This window comes from Bidens hawaiensis, unplaced genomic scaffold (genome assembly GCF_021521415.1).
Source record: "Bidens hawaiensis isolate Kalapana, Puna unplaced genomic scaffold, B.hawaiensis_p1.1 tig00022914_1, whole genome shotgun sequence".
NCBI classification, from domain to species: Eukaryota; Viridiplantae; Streptophyta; class Magnoliopsida; order Asterales; family Asteraceae; genus Bidens; species Bidens hawaiensis.
In genome coordinates, this window is record NW_027493588.1 from 70862 (window position 1) to 89766 (window position 18905).

The 18905-nt window shown below is 38.7% G+C and overlaps 1 protein-coding gene across 1 annotated transcript; it reads right to left on the reverse strand.

The window, feature by feature from the left end:
- Positions 1 to 11817: 11817 nt before the first annotated feature.
- Positions 11818 to 17060, reverse strand: LOC143566587 (uncharacterized). The gene is made up of 5 exons (XM_077053250.1): positions 16994 to 17060; positions 16888 to 16892; positions 16621 to 16768; positions 13098 to 13468; positions 11818 to 12399 (listed from the first exon to the last, which is right to left on the reverse strand). The coding sequence occupies exons 1-5, from the start codon at positions 17058 to 17060 to the stop codon at positions 11824 to 11826; spliced, it is 1167 nt and encodes a 388-aa protein (XP_076909365.1). The 3' UTR covers positions 11818 to 11823.
- Positions 17061 to 18905: the final 1845 nt, after the last annotated feature.

Below are 18905 nucleotides of genomic sequence, written 5' to 3' on the forward strand. Positions count from 1 at the left end.
GTTAACTTATTCTAAACACTTAGAATTTCTAACGAAAAGATGAGGAAAACCTCCACGCAGGTCAGATATAGGTAAAGTTTAGCCATCCTACTAAGTGCAAGTGACGGTTTTACCCGCACAATCACGAAGGAGGAAGCAAAACTTCAACCTATTATCTACCACGTTCAAAGGTTAACTTATTCTAAACACTTGGAAAGTTGCTAATTTAAACTAAAGTATGCATGAGCAAGTCATATAACGTTTATAAAGCAAGTCATCCAGTGAAAGTAGCGGTCTTACCCGCACAAAGATTTATATTTCATAATTCATTACAAGAATGGCCGGGTAACTACCAGCCTACAAGAATATAAATCTATACAATGTAAACCTATCCTAACAGTGGGAAGGGATCTTAAGGTTCAAGCTTCAGGACCACTCCCTCCAAACCCACTTGTACCCGCACCATCAGTTGGCTGTGGCGGTTCAAGGAAGGTCTTTAGAATGGCTAGCCCATCATCAGCAGCAGCAACTTCGTTCACCTTCTCCACCACCGGATGCGGGAAGGCGGCATACTGGTTCACTGCTTGGTCATATACAGCTTCAGTATCCACATCATATAAAGGGAAGTTGGAAGGCGGGATGCCTTTCTCAACGAACCCTAGACCAAGCAGGAAGCCGGCCTTTTCCCCATCCTCATGAGAAGCGTTGAGGGCTGCGCTCATGGCATCGTCGTATGATGTGTCCGTGAAGACTCGATGCACAACCTACAAGAAAAAATACAAGTATCAAAACCTTTTCTATTTACAAAGAAAAGCGTAAAAATATTATGAAATTACGCATACCTGAGACAACGCTTCTCGAAGAAGCCATTCCTTGGCAACCAGAGCCTCCTGGAGGGCGGCTTGAGCTTGGTTACGGGCGCGTTCGGCTTCACTTTTATTAAGGTTGGCAAGCAACACTTCCTTAGCAGCAGCCTCTTCAACGCCCTTTAGCTTCCGCTCAGTGTGGTCAAGCACGCCCCTCTGGTCCAAGATCTCTTGGAGCTTCTTGGCGTCTTCCATAGCCAAGGCATTATGAGCCTGCTGGAGCCTCTCTAGCTTGGCTTTAAGCTCCTCATTCTCAATGCGTAGAGGCTCAGCAACAGCTTCAGCCTTGGTGGCCCTCTCTGTTGCGTTCCGTGCAGTTTCCTTAGCCAGCCGAAGCTGTTTATTAATAGCTTGGGCAGCCTTGGAACGGGCCTCGAGACGGGCCTGAACTTCAACTTCAAGGGCCTGGAAGGCCTTCTCCTTTTCTGCAGCCACTGCGGCAAGCCTCTTGTTCTCCTCCCGGATGGCCCGCGCCTGAGTCACTTCCAGGCTACGCGCCGTCTTTAACTTGTCGTTTTCACCACAAAGTAACTCGACGCGCGGCTGCATCCGGGCAAGGAGAATCCGCAATTCATTCGACAGCCTACCCTCCTGGTAGCTGGACATGGCTTCCCCCAGCGCACCGGCGGGGGCGGCGTGGCGCGCCCATTCGACGCATTCTACAGGCGTCCGAAGGGTTGTTCCTCGGCGGATGTTCCATCGTGGAACATACACTTCATTGGAATCCGACACTGCAAAAGCAAAAAGCAGTTAGGAAAAGATGATAAAAAAATATATATATATATAAAATAAAGGCCAAAATAACCCTACGCACCTGTAGGGTCGACGACAGGCCTGTAGCCGCCAAACCCATCACCCGAACCTAACGGATATCCATCCAAGAGGTCAGGCAGATGGGAAGGAGGCAGAGATTGGCTTGACGCCCCAACCCCGGACATACCTGAAGGACCGGCCGCAGTCGCCGGCGCCGGAGGAGGCATAGCGGAGGCCGCCGCGGCAGAAACCAGCGGAGGTGAACTCACCGGAGGTGAACTCACAACCGCGGCCGTGGCTGCGGAAGAATCCACAGAAACAGTCACCGCCGGCTCAGTGAATGAATCAGTAAATATGGCACTGACAGCCGGCGGAGATGTCATCACAGTTGGAACAGTTGGCTCAACCGGGTGAGCAACTGAACCAACTGAAGCAGGCGCAGACGCCTGGGTCATCGCCTTAGGTAGGTTGACCAAACCTACCGTCATGGGTCCGGAGGTGCTCCTCCCCGCTCCACCCTGAAATGCGGTAGCATCCACGCCTGCACAAAGAAGATATAAGTATAATGGTGGAAAGCTATGCAGTAAAAAGTAAAGGAAGATTATACTTACGGGTTTTCTTGAGCCTAAAGGTTCTGACAGGCGGGGACGAACCCGATGGAGCCGGCCTCTTCACGCCGCTCACCGTCGTCACACTGGGCTGCCCGGAGGTGACAGCCGTCTCAACCTCCGGAACAGTGGTCTCACTACCACCAGGGTTCCCCGCCGCCTCCTCGCTCTGGGTTTCCGAGTCAGACCGGACAACCGGATCGGCGGTGGAGGCAACCTTCGCCTTGCCCTTTGCGCCAGTGGCCTTCTTTTTCCGCACCAACGGAGGACCATCTGCGGATTCCTCATCAGAAGATGACAAGATTAGAGGAATTCCAGCAGAGGTTTCAGCATTGAGAGGTCGAGGGTTGAATAACTCCTTACCTGGCCGCGTGGCGCACAGAATGGGGTGGCCTGGCGGGTAGACCTCCACAAACCGGTCACTCGTTTGCTCCAAGATGGGTAACTCGTTCTCATCGAGAGCACGAGTACCCATCCGAGCGGGACCATCAGCCTCCCGCGGATGCAGGAGCGACTGCAAGTCGTTTCCCTCTGAAATAAAAAGAAGAAACAGTTAGAAGAAAAACCTATATCAACAAAGAAGACAGAGCATACCGTAAGGGACAGAGTTCAAACCGTATTCGAGGACGATGGGAACCTGTGACGCCTCCTTCCACACCCGGCTCATCCCGAGCATCGCCATCCCAGACTCCGCAAAGCGGTACACCGGAGTCTGGACCCGGGAGATCTTGGCGAACCACTCCGCCTCCTGGTAGTTGAGGGCGTGAAGGGCGGGGAGTGCTCTCCCATTCTTAAACGTCATCGCAAGGGGGACGACGCGAGCGAAAATATAGAAAAATTCCCGCTTCCACGACCGAAGACTGCGCTCGGTAGCGCAGATCTTCAAACCCTTGATCCGATTGACCAAGGTGTACCACCCCTGGATGCACCTCCAGGAGTAGAAAGTCATCAACCGATCAACGTGGGGCTCCACGCCCAGAATGAGGCACACCCACTCAAAGTGGCGGATCTTGGCGATCGCCATCAGGTGTACCTGCGTCAGATGCACACCGTGCCTCTCCAAGACACGGTATACAAACTTCGTCAATGGGAACCTGAGATTCCCATAAACGAAGAATGCAGCGTACACCCCTATCTTGCCATTAGGGGCATCGTACACCGTCTGGTGTGGCTCCGGAAACTCAGACTCGAACGGCTCGAGCATGAACTTCCGGACGACGTACTGATAGAGGTCGGCCGGAAGAGCACACTGGCACTCGCCAGCAGTGCTCTTGTCGTCCTTTTCGGACGTCGACGTCGGGTTCTCGACGAACAACTCAGACTCCTCGGCAGTGGCCTCAAAATCACGGGTAGAAGACATGTTTCGGATGTACAGAAAAACGATTTCAGAAGAATGCTCGACGGAATAGTGAGTATTCGCTCGAAATCGTTTAGAAGATGAAGAGAGAAGTGAAAGTGTGGACTAAGGTGCAACCTCTCGCCCTTTATATACTCATCGCAATTAATGCGATGAATTTAATGCGGAAGATAGAGAAATCGCAGGTGGAATGAAACTATGACACGTGGCAAAGAGCAGGCTGGCAACAGCTGTTGAAAGGACGCGTGCCATTAATTTCGCGGCCACGCGCCCGAAAAATCGCGCCCACGCGCCTGAAAAAGCGCCTGGAATGACCATATACTGTCACGTCGCCATAACTTCCTGCACGTCCTGACACTGTCAGAAGAAACCGTCGGACGACGTTTCAACAGTTTGGACTGTTCTTATCCTTTCACCAACTCTTCGAATTTCAAAAAGATTCAAAAGTAAGCGGGAAAATACCCCTTACCTTGGAAACCAAGTAACTATAAGACAGGTGCGAGTACAGTGTTAAGGCAAAACCCTTCACATACTTAGCACCTGCAGGGAATTGAAGCCAGGAATACCTTGGAAGTAAAGTAACTATAAGACGAGTGCGGGCACAGTGTCAAGGCGAAACACTTCACATACCTAGCACTCCGCAGGGAATTGAAACCAAGAAGGATCGTCTGGGCAGTGCTTGCGGAAACGGGAATAACATCCCCGCATAGCGGGAACGTCGAGAACTAGATTGTTTGAACCTCCAAGATGGAATTGGTTGTTTAAACATAATTGATCACTATGTTCAAAACTACCAAAACCTCATGGAGAATCTACACAAGTGGAACTCAACGCTCCTGACTTGCGAGGAGGTTACAGACCTACCCGCATCACACCCAAAGATCAAGCAGAAAAGTCGGGAATTTCTGCACATGACATTAAGACTTCCGCGGGAAGAATCCCCATGGAAACCCTTAAAACTAAAACCCTTTTCAAAACCCTTTTCTTAAGTCCAAAAGTTCACCTCACTTATTAAATTCATGAAAAGAACATTGGACTGGGGGGACTTGAAGAGGTAGGTCTCAGCAGAGCCCAGTTGGACCCGCAAGACTCACCTTTAAGGACGTCTGCGCAGAAACCAACTGGGTCCGCAGGACCCACCATGCTCAGATACGTGACGTCCTTACGCGCAGTACGCAAGCTGTTCCCGCAGGAAAAGCCTCCCAATGGTGAAGTACTCTGCCTGTTCCCGCAGCTGCGGATACAAGCCATCAGGGAAGGCTACCTGCGCAGCAAAGCTACACGCACAAGGCACTTAGCTCTCATAATAATTCAGTGTCACATGAAGAAGGAATGAGCAAAGCCGGGAATACTCCCGCCCAAATGAGCCAGTACGTACGATACTGGAGGATCTTTTGTACTGTACCTGACGAGGTATGGACAAAAGATCTGACCAAAGATACGACAGCTCACTTACAACAGTATGACGAGCAGCACGCTCTTGTACTGTATGTCACTATTAGCCGCTGCCTACTCACCAACCTGTCGGAGGACGTGCATAGCCTGCAGTTGGTGGAACAGGAATAGTACACAGCCGGCCTGGTCACTATCAGCCGTTGCCTACTCACCAACCACCAGCATGGCATGTGCGTAGCCCACAGTTGGCAGAACAGGAACACTATTCAGCCGGCTGTACCTTCTTGGAAACCTACCTTCGGCTATAAATACTCCAACACATTGGAATGGTATATCATCTTACCTTGTATCTTATCTCATATCTTGATATATTACATGATATCTGCTCTAGTCATTCTCTTAATATACACTTATATTCAAGAGCAATCTAGTCTGATTCTCACGCCGGAGGGTGGTCACAAGGAGGTACCCCCCCCCCCCATTCTCAGTGACGAGCTCACGGTGTCTGTTTTGCAAGTTATCAGAAGAACCATCTTTGCCGGATCTAACCCCTCGTGGGAAACATCTATTTAACCCCCAGATTATCCGTAATCTGCCTGGGGTCGATTAGTGTTTCTTCAGAAACAAAATAACTGCACAAGCACTTGTATGTGCTGCTAATCCAATAAGAAATGAGCCAAGCCGCCCATAGGCAGTAAGTTACTCAAAATCCCATAGAAAATGATGTGAATATGTACATTCATTTACATTGCATATACTATTAGGAATTTTTATGGGTTGTTTCGATAGGTTTGTTTCGTGGCTATGGTTTGAAGAAATTACACTGAATCAGGGTGGTTTGGGTTGACCGGACCGGTTAAAACAGTTCTATTTTGGCGTTCGGAGAAAACTGAAAAAAGAAAAAAGCACATAATTGGTTAAATTTATTATATTTTATGTATATTTAGAAATTGGTTACTCTTATATAAAAGAAATATTTTTTTTCATGCCGGTTCTAGAGGATATTAAAAAATCTTTTAAACTTTTGCATACAATATATTACTTTATAAGGTAAGTAGAGGTGGGATTGTTGTGGAGGTTGGTGGATGATGCTCTTGTTTATATCCTCAAGAAATAAAAAATTAGATGAACTAAAAGGGTAATTTAATCCAATCATGTTAATTTGGATATATTTATTGCTAAGATATAAACTAGCACATAATTGGTTAAATATATATTTAGAAAAGATTTATGAAAAAAGTGAAATAAAAAATGAGAAGAGTTTGTTGTAATCGATTATCACGGAATAATAAGAATACTTAGTTGTCATCGAAGAACGTAGGTTGGTTTAGACAAATTCATATAATTCTATATGTTCGTTTCTTTTACTTTCCCCGTTCAGCTCCTGTATGTATAATCCAAATAGGAATATGTATCTCGGTGGCATGCACTTGTGATCATTACAGTGTCCAGTACCAACTTATTAAAGATTTTAGTGTTGTTTGTATGTTACAATGTAAATTGACCATTTTAATCACGCCTTTAACGTAAAACAAATGGCTAAAAGATTACATGTAATTAGTTATTATGTGTGCTCTATAAGATATTCTTTATTTGATCTGCAAGTCGGAAGAAAAAAGTTCTCCAAAATCAGATTCATCATGCATCAAGCAACCAATTGATAACTAAAAAAGAAAGCTCATCAACCATAGATGCGTATTTAATATAGATATAATGATTTATGTGAATATATAATAGTTAGGATTAACTCTTTGTTTCCGAGTTTCACTTTTAAGGGAAGAAAGAAAAGAAAATGGAAGAGAAAAAACGATGATTGTCTTTCCGAGTTTAATTTAATGAAAGAAAATGAATGATTGTATTTATTAAAGAATTGGTGTAAATATATGAATGATTGTATTTACAAGTTTTCAATGAAGAAAAGAAAAGAAATGATGGAGAGGGGAAAAGAGGAGAAATGAAGAGTAAAACGGTGGGATTTGTTTTCCTTCAAATTGAAAGGAAAGAAAAAGTAAAAATTGGAGAAAAGAATCATCATCGTCATCATCGTACTCAGTATATCCCACCAATAGCAAAGCTATGTTAGGGTCTGAGGAGGGTAAGATGTAGACAGCCTTACCTCTACCCCATAGGGATAGAGAGGCTGCTTCCGGTGAGACCCCCGGCTCGATAGTAGTTTTGCATCAAGCCTTGGACATAAAGCACATAGCACTCAATCATCGGGATACCGGCTGATTGGTGCATGTACCCTCGTCTTTCGGCTATCAACGCCACCACATGGGGTCCTGGGCCTATGGGGATGTTCAGGCCCAATGGCCCAACTTAATCTGAAACCAAGTCTATATAAGTCCAATTCTGAACTCACATCAACTTTTTAACCCTCTTGTGCAAAAAAAAAGAAAAAAAGAAAAACCCAAACCTGAAACCGTACCTGAAAAAAATCCGGAATCGGTTTTTTTTATACCTGGGTTTTTAATACCCGATCTGTAACATCCCGAAATTTCTAAGTAATATTTAATATATTATTTTGTCGGGTGAAATAAACGAGTTAGTGGAACAGCATAATATGAAGACTTAGTAGGATAATTAGATGGGTTTGGATATGGACCAAAAGGAAATATGGGCCTTCGGTCCATGGGCTTGAGGGAGTATAAATACCCCCTTAAACCCCAATCCTTTCCATTCCATCCATTTATCCATATCTTTACACACACCCAAAACACACACACCACATACACCGCCGGCGGCCGAGGAGAGGAACGAACAAGATCCGAGAGAGGGTGAGCGATTAGTTGTGATTAAACAAGTTAAACGAGATCCAAACAAGCTCAAAAAGGTATGATTCTTGATCTTTGAAGTTTAAAGATCCAAGCTTTATAGTGTATAAACGACCGAAAACGGTTGGGGAACGTAGTGGGTGATGTTGAACCATAACAAGGGTGTTAAAATCGCCAAAATGCTTGATAGAAACCACACAGCGGCTGGACTGGGCAACTTCGCCGCGAACTGGGCAACTTCGCCTTCAAAGCGATAACTTCGCCTAAGGCCAAGTTCGCCTAATTGATAACTTTGCTTACGGCCAAGTTCGCCTAACTGGTAACTTCGCCTGAGGCCAAGTTCGCCTAATTGATAACTTCGCTTACGGCCAAGTTCGCCTAACTGATAACTTCTCCTAAAGCTAAGTTCGCCTGATGACAACTTCGCCTAAAGCTAAGTTCGCCTGATGGCAACTTCGCCTAAAGCTAAGTTCGCCTGATGACAACTTCGCCTAAAGCCAAGTTCGCCTAAGGTTTAACTTCGCCTAAAGTCAAGTTCGATTAGAAAATAGATTAAAAAAGATAAGTAAAAGTAAGCTAATACTAGGCCACCAGATTAAATCAGGCGAGTATTGATACGTGTAACTTATACAGTCAGCCGAGCTCAGTTAAAGAAGGGATTTACAACTATCGGAGGAAGAAGCAGAGTTCAGGTGAGTTTCTAGCCCCATTCCTTGTTATGTTTTCGGGGCTGTGTGCATACTCGATGTGAAGTGTGAATACACTTACCTTAGGTGGTAAGTGTATGCTATAGATGTTATACGAAGTATATGTTTTATAATGCTTGTCGGTACGTGAACGATCTTCGGATATTGCACATATCGCCAAGGATAGTAAATTCCAAGTGGTTGATAGTGTGTATGAATGTTATGATGTGACTTGTTTATTACGTAAATACCGAACTGATATGAAGTGTGATATAGGCAGGTAGAGGTAGAGTGTGTTAAAAGTGGCAAGAGTCCAGTAAGGGTGTTAGTGGCATAACGTGAGCGCGTGATAGGGAAAGCCTGTACGTGCCATCGTTATTATGTGTGTATGATTGTTGATGTGACTTGCTTATTATGTAAATGATATGAAGCGTGTTGTAGACAAGTAGAGGTAGAGCGTGTTAGAAGTGGCAAGAGTCTCGTAAGAGTGTTAGTGGCATAACGATAGTACGTGGTAGGGTAAGCCTATACGTGCATTCGTTATTAAAGTGGCAAAGTGGCATAACGTTTTATGTTATTAAAGTGGCAAAGTGGCATAACGTTATACGTTATTAAAGTGGCAAAGTGGCATATACGTTATTAAAGTGGCATAACGTTATACGTTATTAAAGTGGCAAAGTGGCATAACGTTATACGTTATTAAAGTGGCAAGGTGGTAGGTGCAAATAAGAGGCTAAGTGGTAAGGTAAGCAGGTTAGATGTGAACGTGTGAATACACTTACCTTAAGTGGTAAGTGTATAGATGTTATACGAGTAGCTATTATGTAATGCTTGTCGGTACGTGAACGATCTTCGGATATTGCACGTATCGCCAAGGATAGTGATTGTCAAGTGGTTGTTAGTGTGTATGTATTCTATGATGTGACTTGCTTATTATGTAAATATTGTATTGATATAAAGTGTGCTGTAGACAAGTAGGGGTAGATTGTGATAGAAGTGGCAGAGTCTAGTAAGAGTGTTAGTGGCATGACGATAGTACGTGGTAGGGTAAGCCTATACGTGTCTTCGTTATTAAAGTGGCAAAGTGGCATAACGATATTCGTTATTAAAGTGGCATCAAGTGGCATAAAGTGGCATAAGTGGCTATGCTGTAGGGGTAATTAAGAGGCTAAGCTATAGGGGTAATTAAGTGGTTAAGCAATGGCATGTTAGACTGTGGACTATGTGTCTTCGGATACGTATATATTGTATGTAGTGGTTGTATGATAAGTTGCTTGATTAACTAGAACTCACTCAGCGTAGCTGACTTTTAGTATGCACGCAGGTGAGTAGAATGAGACAGCTAGCTTGAGCGGGCACATGGTGGGCGAATAGGAGACTGGCATCCGAAGACTCAAAATGTTTTAATGTAATTGACGTTTATTTTGAAAGACAAGAATGTTTAATTAAGACAAGTTTTGGATTGCTGTAACGTTTCATGAAAGTTTTTATATTCCGCGAAAGTTTTAATGAACTCTGATTTGTAAGAACTGTGTTTATGAGTAAATCCGACGCGAAAGTAGGGCTACCGGGTTCGGGGCCTTACACGATCCCATACCTGTTGGGTACGGATAAGGTATGCATTTCAGTACTAAAACTTGTACCCGGAACCAGACCCGATTTATACCCGGTAGTACCTGAAAACGAAACCGGTTCCATTAGTTTTTCCAATAATTGAAACTAGGTATTTCAAATACCCAATCTATACCCGTAATTATCCGAAAAATACCTAAAAATATCGAAAAAATACCCCAAGAAAGTGTAGCCCCTTAAAAAAACCCAATCTATAACGGAAATATACCTGAAAAAACCAGAAATACGGTTGTTTTCAATACCTGAAAAAAAGGTATTCAAATAATCGGTTTTAGAATACCCGGTTCTATACCTGACCCGAACCCAGTGCATAGGGTATGGTTTTTAGAGACAATACTCGGACCCGAACCTGACCCGGGTATGACTAATACCCGTTTTTTCAATACCCGATCATCTCAAACCCGGTTTCGACGGTTCCATTCCCGGAACGGGGTACTAGAAAAACCCGATTTGTGCACCTCTACATCTTGTTACGTAAAAAGGATATTTAGGCGCGTGATTTTAATAGATTTATTTCCAGATTTTTAGTGAATTTTGTGTGAGGGAAGAGACCGTGACAACTGACAATGGGAGAGGATTTTGGAAAAGCGATTAGTGACGAATCTTAAACATTTAAATTGGTTTGGGGGGTGGGGGGAGGGATATTCGGAAAACATATGTTTAGTTGGGGCTTTTGGCTAACCAAATAAAAACAATTTTATTGAAAAGTAATGGGTAAACTTACACTTCTAAGCCTAACAATAGAGGAGCCAAGGCCCCTTTTGGCCCTAATGAAGCTCCGACCATATGGAAGCGATGTTGTATGAGTGTAGCCAGAGTAATACAAGCCCATTAACAAACCAATATCATCTGCACATCCTTTAGATACGTAACAATGTGCCAATTTTTTTACGGTAATTTATCAAGATAAAATTGAAAACTCTAGGAAGGGACTTGAGCCACCGCCACATATAGATGCGTGTGAAAAATAGTGCGAAGAAGGCTAATTATATGCCCAACTACAATCAAATCTACGCAAAGTATCCTATCTAACACTTGTATTTTTCGCTCGATTTTAATCCAATGAAACCTGTCTCACATTAATGTTATCCAAAAAATTGAAGCATTAGCGGTGACATTACAAGAAACTGATTATTGTTAGATAATGATAAAATATTGGTTTGAATATTGAAGGATCGAGTTACAATATATAGACATCATAACAAAACCCTAAGTAACCTAATGAGCCTGTGGGCTTTTACTAATAAACCCTAATATGATACTATTATCTAATAGATCATTCCATGAACCAAGAACTACAATCGCATAATCCTAACAATCACAATTAAGCAAACAATGGATGATACAATCAAACATTGAATGGATGGCAATATGAAGCAAAATATGGATTTGATGGCAAAAGTTTGGGTTTTTGAGTTGATCGAACCATAATCTTATTATTTATCATTATTATTAGTTTATTTGTTTTTGTTTTCCCAGACTGAGTATGGTAGTGTAATCTTTTTTAAACGGAGAAAGAAAAACATAACTTGTTAACTAAAACCATCTGACTGGTTTGGGTTTACGAAGTCAGCATCGCGTTTGGGAAAAACCGGTTCGAGATATGAGCTGGATCAGGCCCAATGGCCCTACTTAATTTAAAACCAGACCTATACAAGCCCAATTTTAAACTCACATCATCATTTAACAAGCCCATTAATGATAGTAATTGAACAAAAAATAAAAACGTTAATTGTGTCAAATTAATTAATCAATACAAATCACCTATTCATATCAGCATGTAGCATCAAGACGATGTCCACACATAAACAAATCAAACTTCTTCACCCGGTCCCACAACCCATACCGCTTCTCCACATCACCGTCACGTGTACATTGCTTCTTTTTCCCACCCTTCATCGCCTGAACTAAACTTGTACATGTGCTACTATTACTTGTACTACTCACCGAACAACCTGTTTCGTCTTCACCGCTCCAACTAATATTACTACCACTACTCTCATCGCTAACACCGTTGTTTTTCATAATCAAACTTCTTATATTGTTTTTCTTTCTTTCATTTTTGTTCACTTGCATTTCTTGTTTCAACAACTTGTCACAATACTCTTTGTTCTTTTTCTTCAACTCGGATATTTGCCCTTGAAGATCATCAATTTTACGACTTAGGTTAAGGGCATTTTCGTCTTCTGTTTGTTCATGTAGCACGCATCTTGCAAGCTCGCCCGCCTTACGTTTCATGAATAATGACTCTGATGCTAGCCTAGAGTTTTCATTACTTAAAACCACACGTTCTGATTCTAATACATCTAGTAAACTTTTTTGTATCTCTATCTTCTTCTTCGATTCTTCCTACAAACACAAAACATAATATAAGCCCTGACGTTCAAGCACGCATTTAGTACAGGACCGATTTTAAATTTTTAATAGAGAAACAAAATAACTGCACAAGCACTTGAATGAAGCGAGCCAAGCCGCCCGTAGACAGTAAGTTACTCAAAATCGGCTCTCTAAAATTAAGCTCAAATCAAACAAAGCTTAAACGAGCTCGAGCCGTTGGAGTTCAAGCCTAAAAATATGTTTGTTTAATAGACGAGCCACAACTCGAGCATAACTTATGGAGCTGGCTCAGCAGCTTAAACAAACTTTATTTATTAAGTTTTATTTGATATATTAAATATATATTTATATAGTATTTTGTATGGATAAAAAAATGATAAAAATAACCAATTAACGATATTATGCTATATTTAAAAATATTAAAATTAATTTTTTAAATACATAAAAAAAATGTTTCAAATGTTTATAAATTGTATAATAAACAATAAACGAGTTGAGCCACAACCAAACTCGAGTTTGAAAATCTATTTACAAGCCGGGCTTGAGCTTTAGAAATAAAGCTTGAAAATAGCCAAGGTCAAGCTTGAGCTTTCACAACTTAAAGCCTGGCTCAACTCGTTTACTAAAATATACTTAGGTTCTCAATTAAATCAACTATGTATTAAGCGTTATTTTGCATATGCGTATTCGCATATGAATGCATATTTTACCTGCATCATATTCAAATTTTGTAGCGCATCCACCACGATATGGTAATCGACAAACTTCATAACAAGCTCCGATATTACAATCACGGCGGTATCAGGCTCTTGAGGATGGAGCGGAGAATGGCAAGAAAGTGAACTCTCCACATGATCGAAAAAGTTTACGTGACACATTTGTTCTTGCTCATGTACGCGTTTTTGAAGTTGTTGTTTAGAGAGTGCACGAGTGTAACGATCAGCTAAATAAAGGTAGCGATTATAAAGATCTTGAAGTAAGGCCAAAAGTTCAGGACGGTTTCGATAATAAAAGTCTGCACGTTCCCCAAATGTGTCCGGCTTGCACTCCCCGTTGATTGATTGTATTTTATCTTCCATGTCTGTTTTAATAATACGTGATAAATATAAATTCACCAATGGCATGCATATTTGTAAACGATTAATGCTAAATGTACCATCTATTTGGTATCGTTATTCGTTAGACATGCTAAGAAAAAAAAAAGACAGTTTTTATGGGTCGGTTGATATTAATGCGTCGTCCAGTCTAATTTGTTACAAGATAATTTTTATAGTATAATTAAATGTTATGAAAAAAAGAGCGCACGGACATTATAAAATAATCGGTTTTAAAACAATAAATCTAAACTCGTGACTTTGATGGTCCATAACTTATGATGGACAGGTCCGTTTGATTTAATTATTGGAATTGAAATGAAAATAATAAACAATACAAAGATGAAAGTGACCGTACGTAAAACACAATCTTGGGTACAATCTTAGGACACAACTCCCTCCCAAATCTATTTCAAAATCAAAACCAAATTCCATACATAAAAGATTCTCCTCTGCAGCTAAAAGTATAATTGTCTTTTCCAACATCTCATACGTTCATATCATGGGTGAATCTCAATCATAAGTGTTTTTCTTTTTTTCATTAAAAAGTTCATGTAATATAATTTCACAAAATGATCCAATTATAAAGATGTGGGTAAGCGGACAGTAAACTGCGTCGCAAACCATTTTTGAATGACAAATCCGATTCTACTAAAAAAAAGTTACAGTTCTTCGGCGTCGGAATATTACCGTGCACGATTGTCTAAGTTTTAATACTTCTTTAAATAAAAATGATTATTGAGTTTCATATGTAATCCAAAAGATCTTTAAAGATTAAAAAAAAATATGTTATTACATGGTATAAAACAGGACTCACTAATAAGCTACCAAAAATTATATCATCTAAAACTCAACTACCCAAAGTTTAAATGAGCTCAAGTTGAAGCTAATTTAGAAAACGAGTTTAAGATAAAAGCATTACTTAATTATCTAGCTCAACTAGGCTTGCAAGTTAGTAGGTGTATAATTTTTATTTGATAAATTAACATAAAATTGTAAATTAATTAATAAATTACAAATGAGCCGAACGTAAGGTTAAAAACTCCTCACGAGTTTTGTTCAGGCTCATTTACACCCTTAATAGAATAATAGTTGTCTATAAATAAACATGCTTAACTCTACTTGTTAACACGATAAACCATATATGGGTCATGCATTATATACATAGATAATAATGTAGGATAACATATCCCGTGAGTTTTCTGGTAAGGTTTCTTATGTATATATGTATCTAATAAAAAACATGTTGTCCTTAGTAACATGACACATGATGAAATGATGCTTGCTACTGGAAATCATAGCCGTTGATTGTCACGTGATTTGTTTGGATTTTAAGAAGAAGAAAAAAAAAACATTCAACTATTTTCTTATGAGTTAATGCAGTGCACCATATATTTGCGTTTTATGGGACGCATTGAACTATTTTTAAAAGCATTGGATGCTTCTCAAAACAGAGCAAATGGCCCACTTTTGAGACAATAAATTCTAGATAGTAATTGTTATCACGAAAAAAAGGTTGTTGGATATATGATATTGTAAAATAGAAATCTATTAAATGAATACTCTTTTAAGTTCTTCATTCTAGGGTCACTTGCAAATTATGTTCTTTAACTTTAACAACTACACTAAACCTTAATGAAGTTTACATGTAACACTTTTCGTTATTCATTTTCGCTAACAGAAGATAAATTTTTTTGTTAAGTTTTAGTTAAAATGATCAAACTACCAAAACAGAACACGAGACCGATTTAAAATATTATAACGGTTTTCTAGCAATAAGGATATAATGGTCATTTTTACAAAAAATAATTAACTGAAAATCTCACATTTGTTGGTGGAAACGACCAAAGTGTAACTATGGACGTTCAGTGTAATTGAAGTTAAATGATATAATCTCCAGTGACCCAAACATATATGACGTAATTGTAATTTATTAAAATGCATATTAATATTAAAACTTTATTATTAACTAGATTTTATCCCCCGTATTACGGGGATTGTTATACATTATTCGTTTTTAATATTTATATATGTATATTTGGATTTTAATTTTATTTATTGTAAGAAATTTAATAATTAATATACTTGAGGTTTGATGATGAAATGGTTTCGCAAATATATAATATGTTATAATCCAGTTTAAAAGCTATCTAGGTTTGGTGATACCCATTACCCGTTTATTTTATTTATTACAAAATTGTTTATTAATTATAAGTAATATCTTTTTTTAAATAAAATAGGATATTAATTTTTAGCATATTTCTATTTTATAGGATTTTCAATATCAAATATTTGGTGTGATTGTTTTTTATATAAAGAGATGTTATAACAGTTTAAGAGCTATCTGGGTTTGGTGGGACCTTTACTCGTGAATTCGGGTCAAATGTGTGAGAAGCCTTCATTTACAAATAAAGCAATCTGATGGCTTGAGATAATGATTGTTTTACATTTTTTCGTTTTTTAGTATTTATTTTTTGGATTTTAATTTTCTTTATTGTAAGAAAGTTAATAATATACTTAGGGTTTAATGATGAAAGAGTTTCATAAATAAATTATATGTTATAACCTGTTTAAAAACTATCTGAATTTGATGACCCATGACCCGCTTATGTTTTTGACTGTAAAATTGTTTATTAATTATAAATAATATCTTTTTCTTTTTAAATTGGATATTAAATTTTAGTATATCCCTATCTTATAAGATTTTCATATCAAATAATTGGTAAGATTAATTTTTAATTTAATGGGATGTTATAACCCGTTTAAGAGCCATATGGTTTTGATTAGACTCATACCCATGAATTTGGGTTAAATCAATAAATGGCCTCCATTTAAAAATCAAGCAATCTGTTGACTTCCATAAAAGGGGGAGCGACCACATTACGACACATAGGATTTTAGGGTTTTCGTTTATATACTATAGATAAGAAATAAACGAGTGGAAAAACTGAAATAGCAAGTGTGTATAGTTTTTAAACTTAGCATGTGAACCAAATCTACTTTTGACATCTAAATATTTAATAATCTATTTGAAATCCAGTTTCCAAGAAAGAAAATAATAAAAAGAAAAAGCACAAAATCACAATCGCTTAATTCAAACGTAACAAGTTAGATATAATGTAAAACAAAGGTCCCTCACCAGAAATCGTTAGAAGGAGCCATGAAGGCTTACTAGTGAACCTGCTTTTGCTCTGTCGTGTTTGTTCCAATGACGACGTTGTTCCGTCAACAATGGAGCTGCAGCTTGAGTACGTTACAGGCAACATAACATCAACCGGCCCTATAACCTGCAAAAAATTATTAAAATCATTGTACTATTAAATCATGTGTAACACAAAAATATTAAAGTCATTGCTGATTTGTGTACGTAAATGCATAATAAAAAAGTGCAACGTTTAATGCACACCAAACCTGTGGTTTCAACTTTTAAGTTTCAACAACAATCAGACATACAAACGTTTAATGCACACCAAATCGATGGGTACCGATTTTGTGAAAGCTGAACTACAAACCTAAATTTTGGTTCTTGAAACTCGTTCTGTTTGAGTTTTCAACTTGGCTTCGGTCGGGTTTTGTCATTTGAACTTGAAAATTTTGGACCGAAAGAAAAGCTTTATTAATTTGGCATAAATCATTTTGTTAATTAATAATTAATTGACATTTGTGTTAAAAAATATAAGTTTCATATTTATTAAATTCATATAAATTTCTTAAAATAAAAAATAAATATGAATATCTGTAAATTCGTTATGGTTCGGTTTTTCGGTTTTTAATAGCATGTAAAATGAAAACCAAACCATAGGAACATAAAACAAGCCACATAAGCACAAACATTCTTCAACGTTTTACGAATAGTTCATTCGTGCGATTAGTGTAAAACATGCTTATAAATTAAGGGTTATTATTATTTCAGAACTCCAAAAAAGTTAATAACTTATAGGAACTCTTAAAAACCAAACATTTTTTTTTTAATTTTTTTTTTCATATATTAACATTATTTGAAACTAGTTTTATCATATTTTACATATAAATTTTTATAACATATATCACAAGTTTACATATGTGTTAAATTTATGTAATAACAAACTCACATATATATGTGAAAAAAATTTAGATATGTGTAAAAACTAATTCCCATAATTGTAATCGTAAATATAAATATAAAAAATGATAAACTACAATCAAATAAATCAAATAAGTTCCTTCATGTTCTTAAATAATTTAAGAGTTTTATAATGATACTCATCATATAAATTATAATGAAGGAAATTAAACAAATGTGAACATTTTTCAGCTCAAAATTCGAAAAGATAACACGAAAATTGACGGTAATATATACCTTGCCGGAGCTTGAATGCGAATTGCTATAGTTATGGAATGAAAGTGGCCGGAGATCAGATGAGAGTTGATGGCTGGTGGTTTATGAAATAAGTTGGTGTGGACATAACTGATTTGATTTGATGAAATGTGAACTTGTAGGTATGAGTTTTGGGCTTTTGTAGACTTGACTCTTGAGTGCAAGTGGTGCCAAAATCCCGCAAACACTAGTTTGATTTTCAAAATTTGGGTGGTGCCACGTGGTATTTATCTATTACCTTTTCTTTTATAACTTTGTATTTGAATAAAAGTGAAAAAGAAAGTATTAACAATGGAATCGAATGTAGCTTTTATAAGTTAGGCTTACATGATGGAGAGCACACATATGTACTCGGGGTGAGGTGAGAGAGGGAGGTGAAACTTCGTAGTAGCGGAGTCAGAAATTTTTGTTTGTGGGTTAGGGATTTTTTGATGTTCGATTTTTTCCACCGTCGAAGTATTCGGGCCCGGATAGGTCCGGTCGGTCCAAATAAATAAAATGGAACATCACTGTCATAACAAAGCTATATCGTCGTTGTTTTCAGGCCTGAACTGCGAAGGAGGCGATAGTTTGGACCTCCTCAATAGAAAAAAAATTGGTCGACTGTCGTTTTTGACTTTTTTTTTCTATTTAATTTTTATTTAAATATTATGTTAATGTTAATTGGTTGGCTTATTAACCCATTCTGTTAATAACAATGGGCTTTTATAATCTATATATCATGTATGGGTTATTTTGGCCAATTTATAATGTTTGTTACTAATTTTTATAGTTTTTTAAAAACTTCTTATATTTTGTAAAAATATGTTCATTTATAAAAAATTATTTAACTCCATTTTTATAATTAATGGGTTTGAATATTTTTGTAAAAGTGAGACCGGGTTCACTCGCCTAAAAGAATAGGTTCGATCATTAAATCGTATCTATAGATTATATGTAAAACCGAAAATTGACCGGGTTCGGCCGAACCCGGTAAATTGTATGTGGCTCCGACACTGAGAATTCGTGTTGATGAGAGATAAGTTTTATGTAAGTCGTATTTCAGTCTATTGGGTTCGGTATGTCTG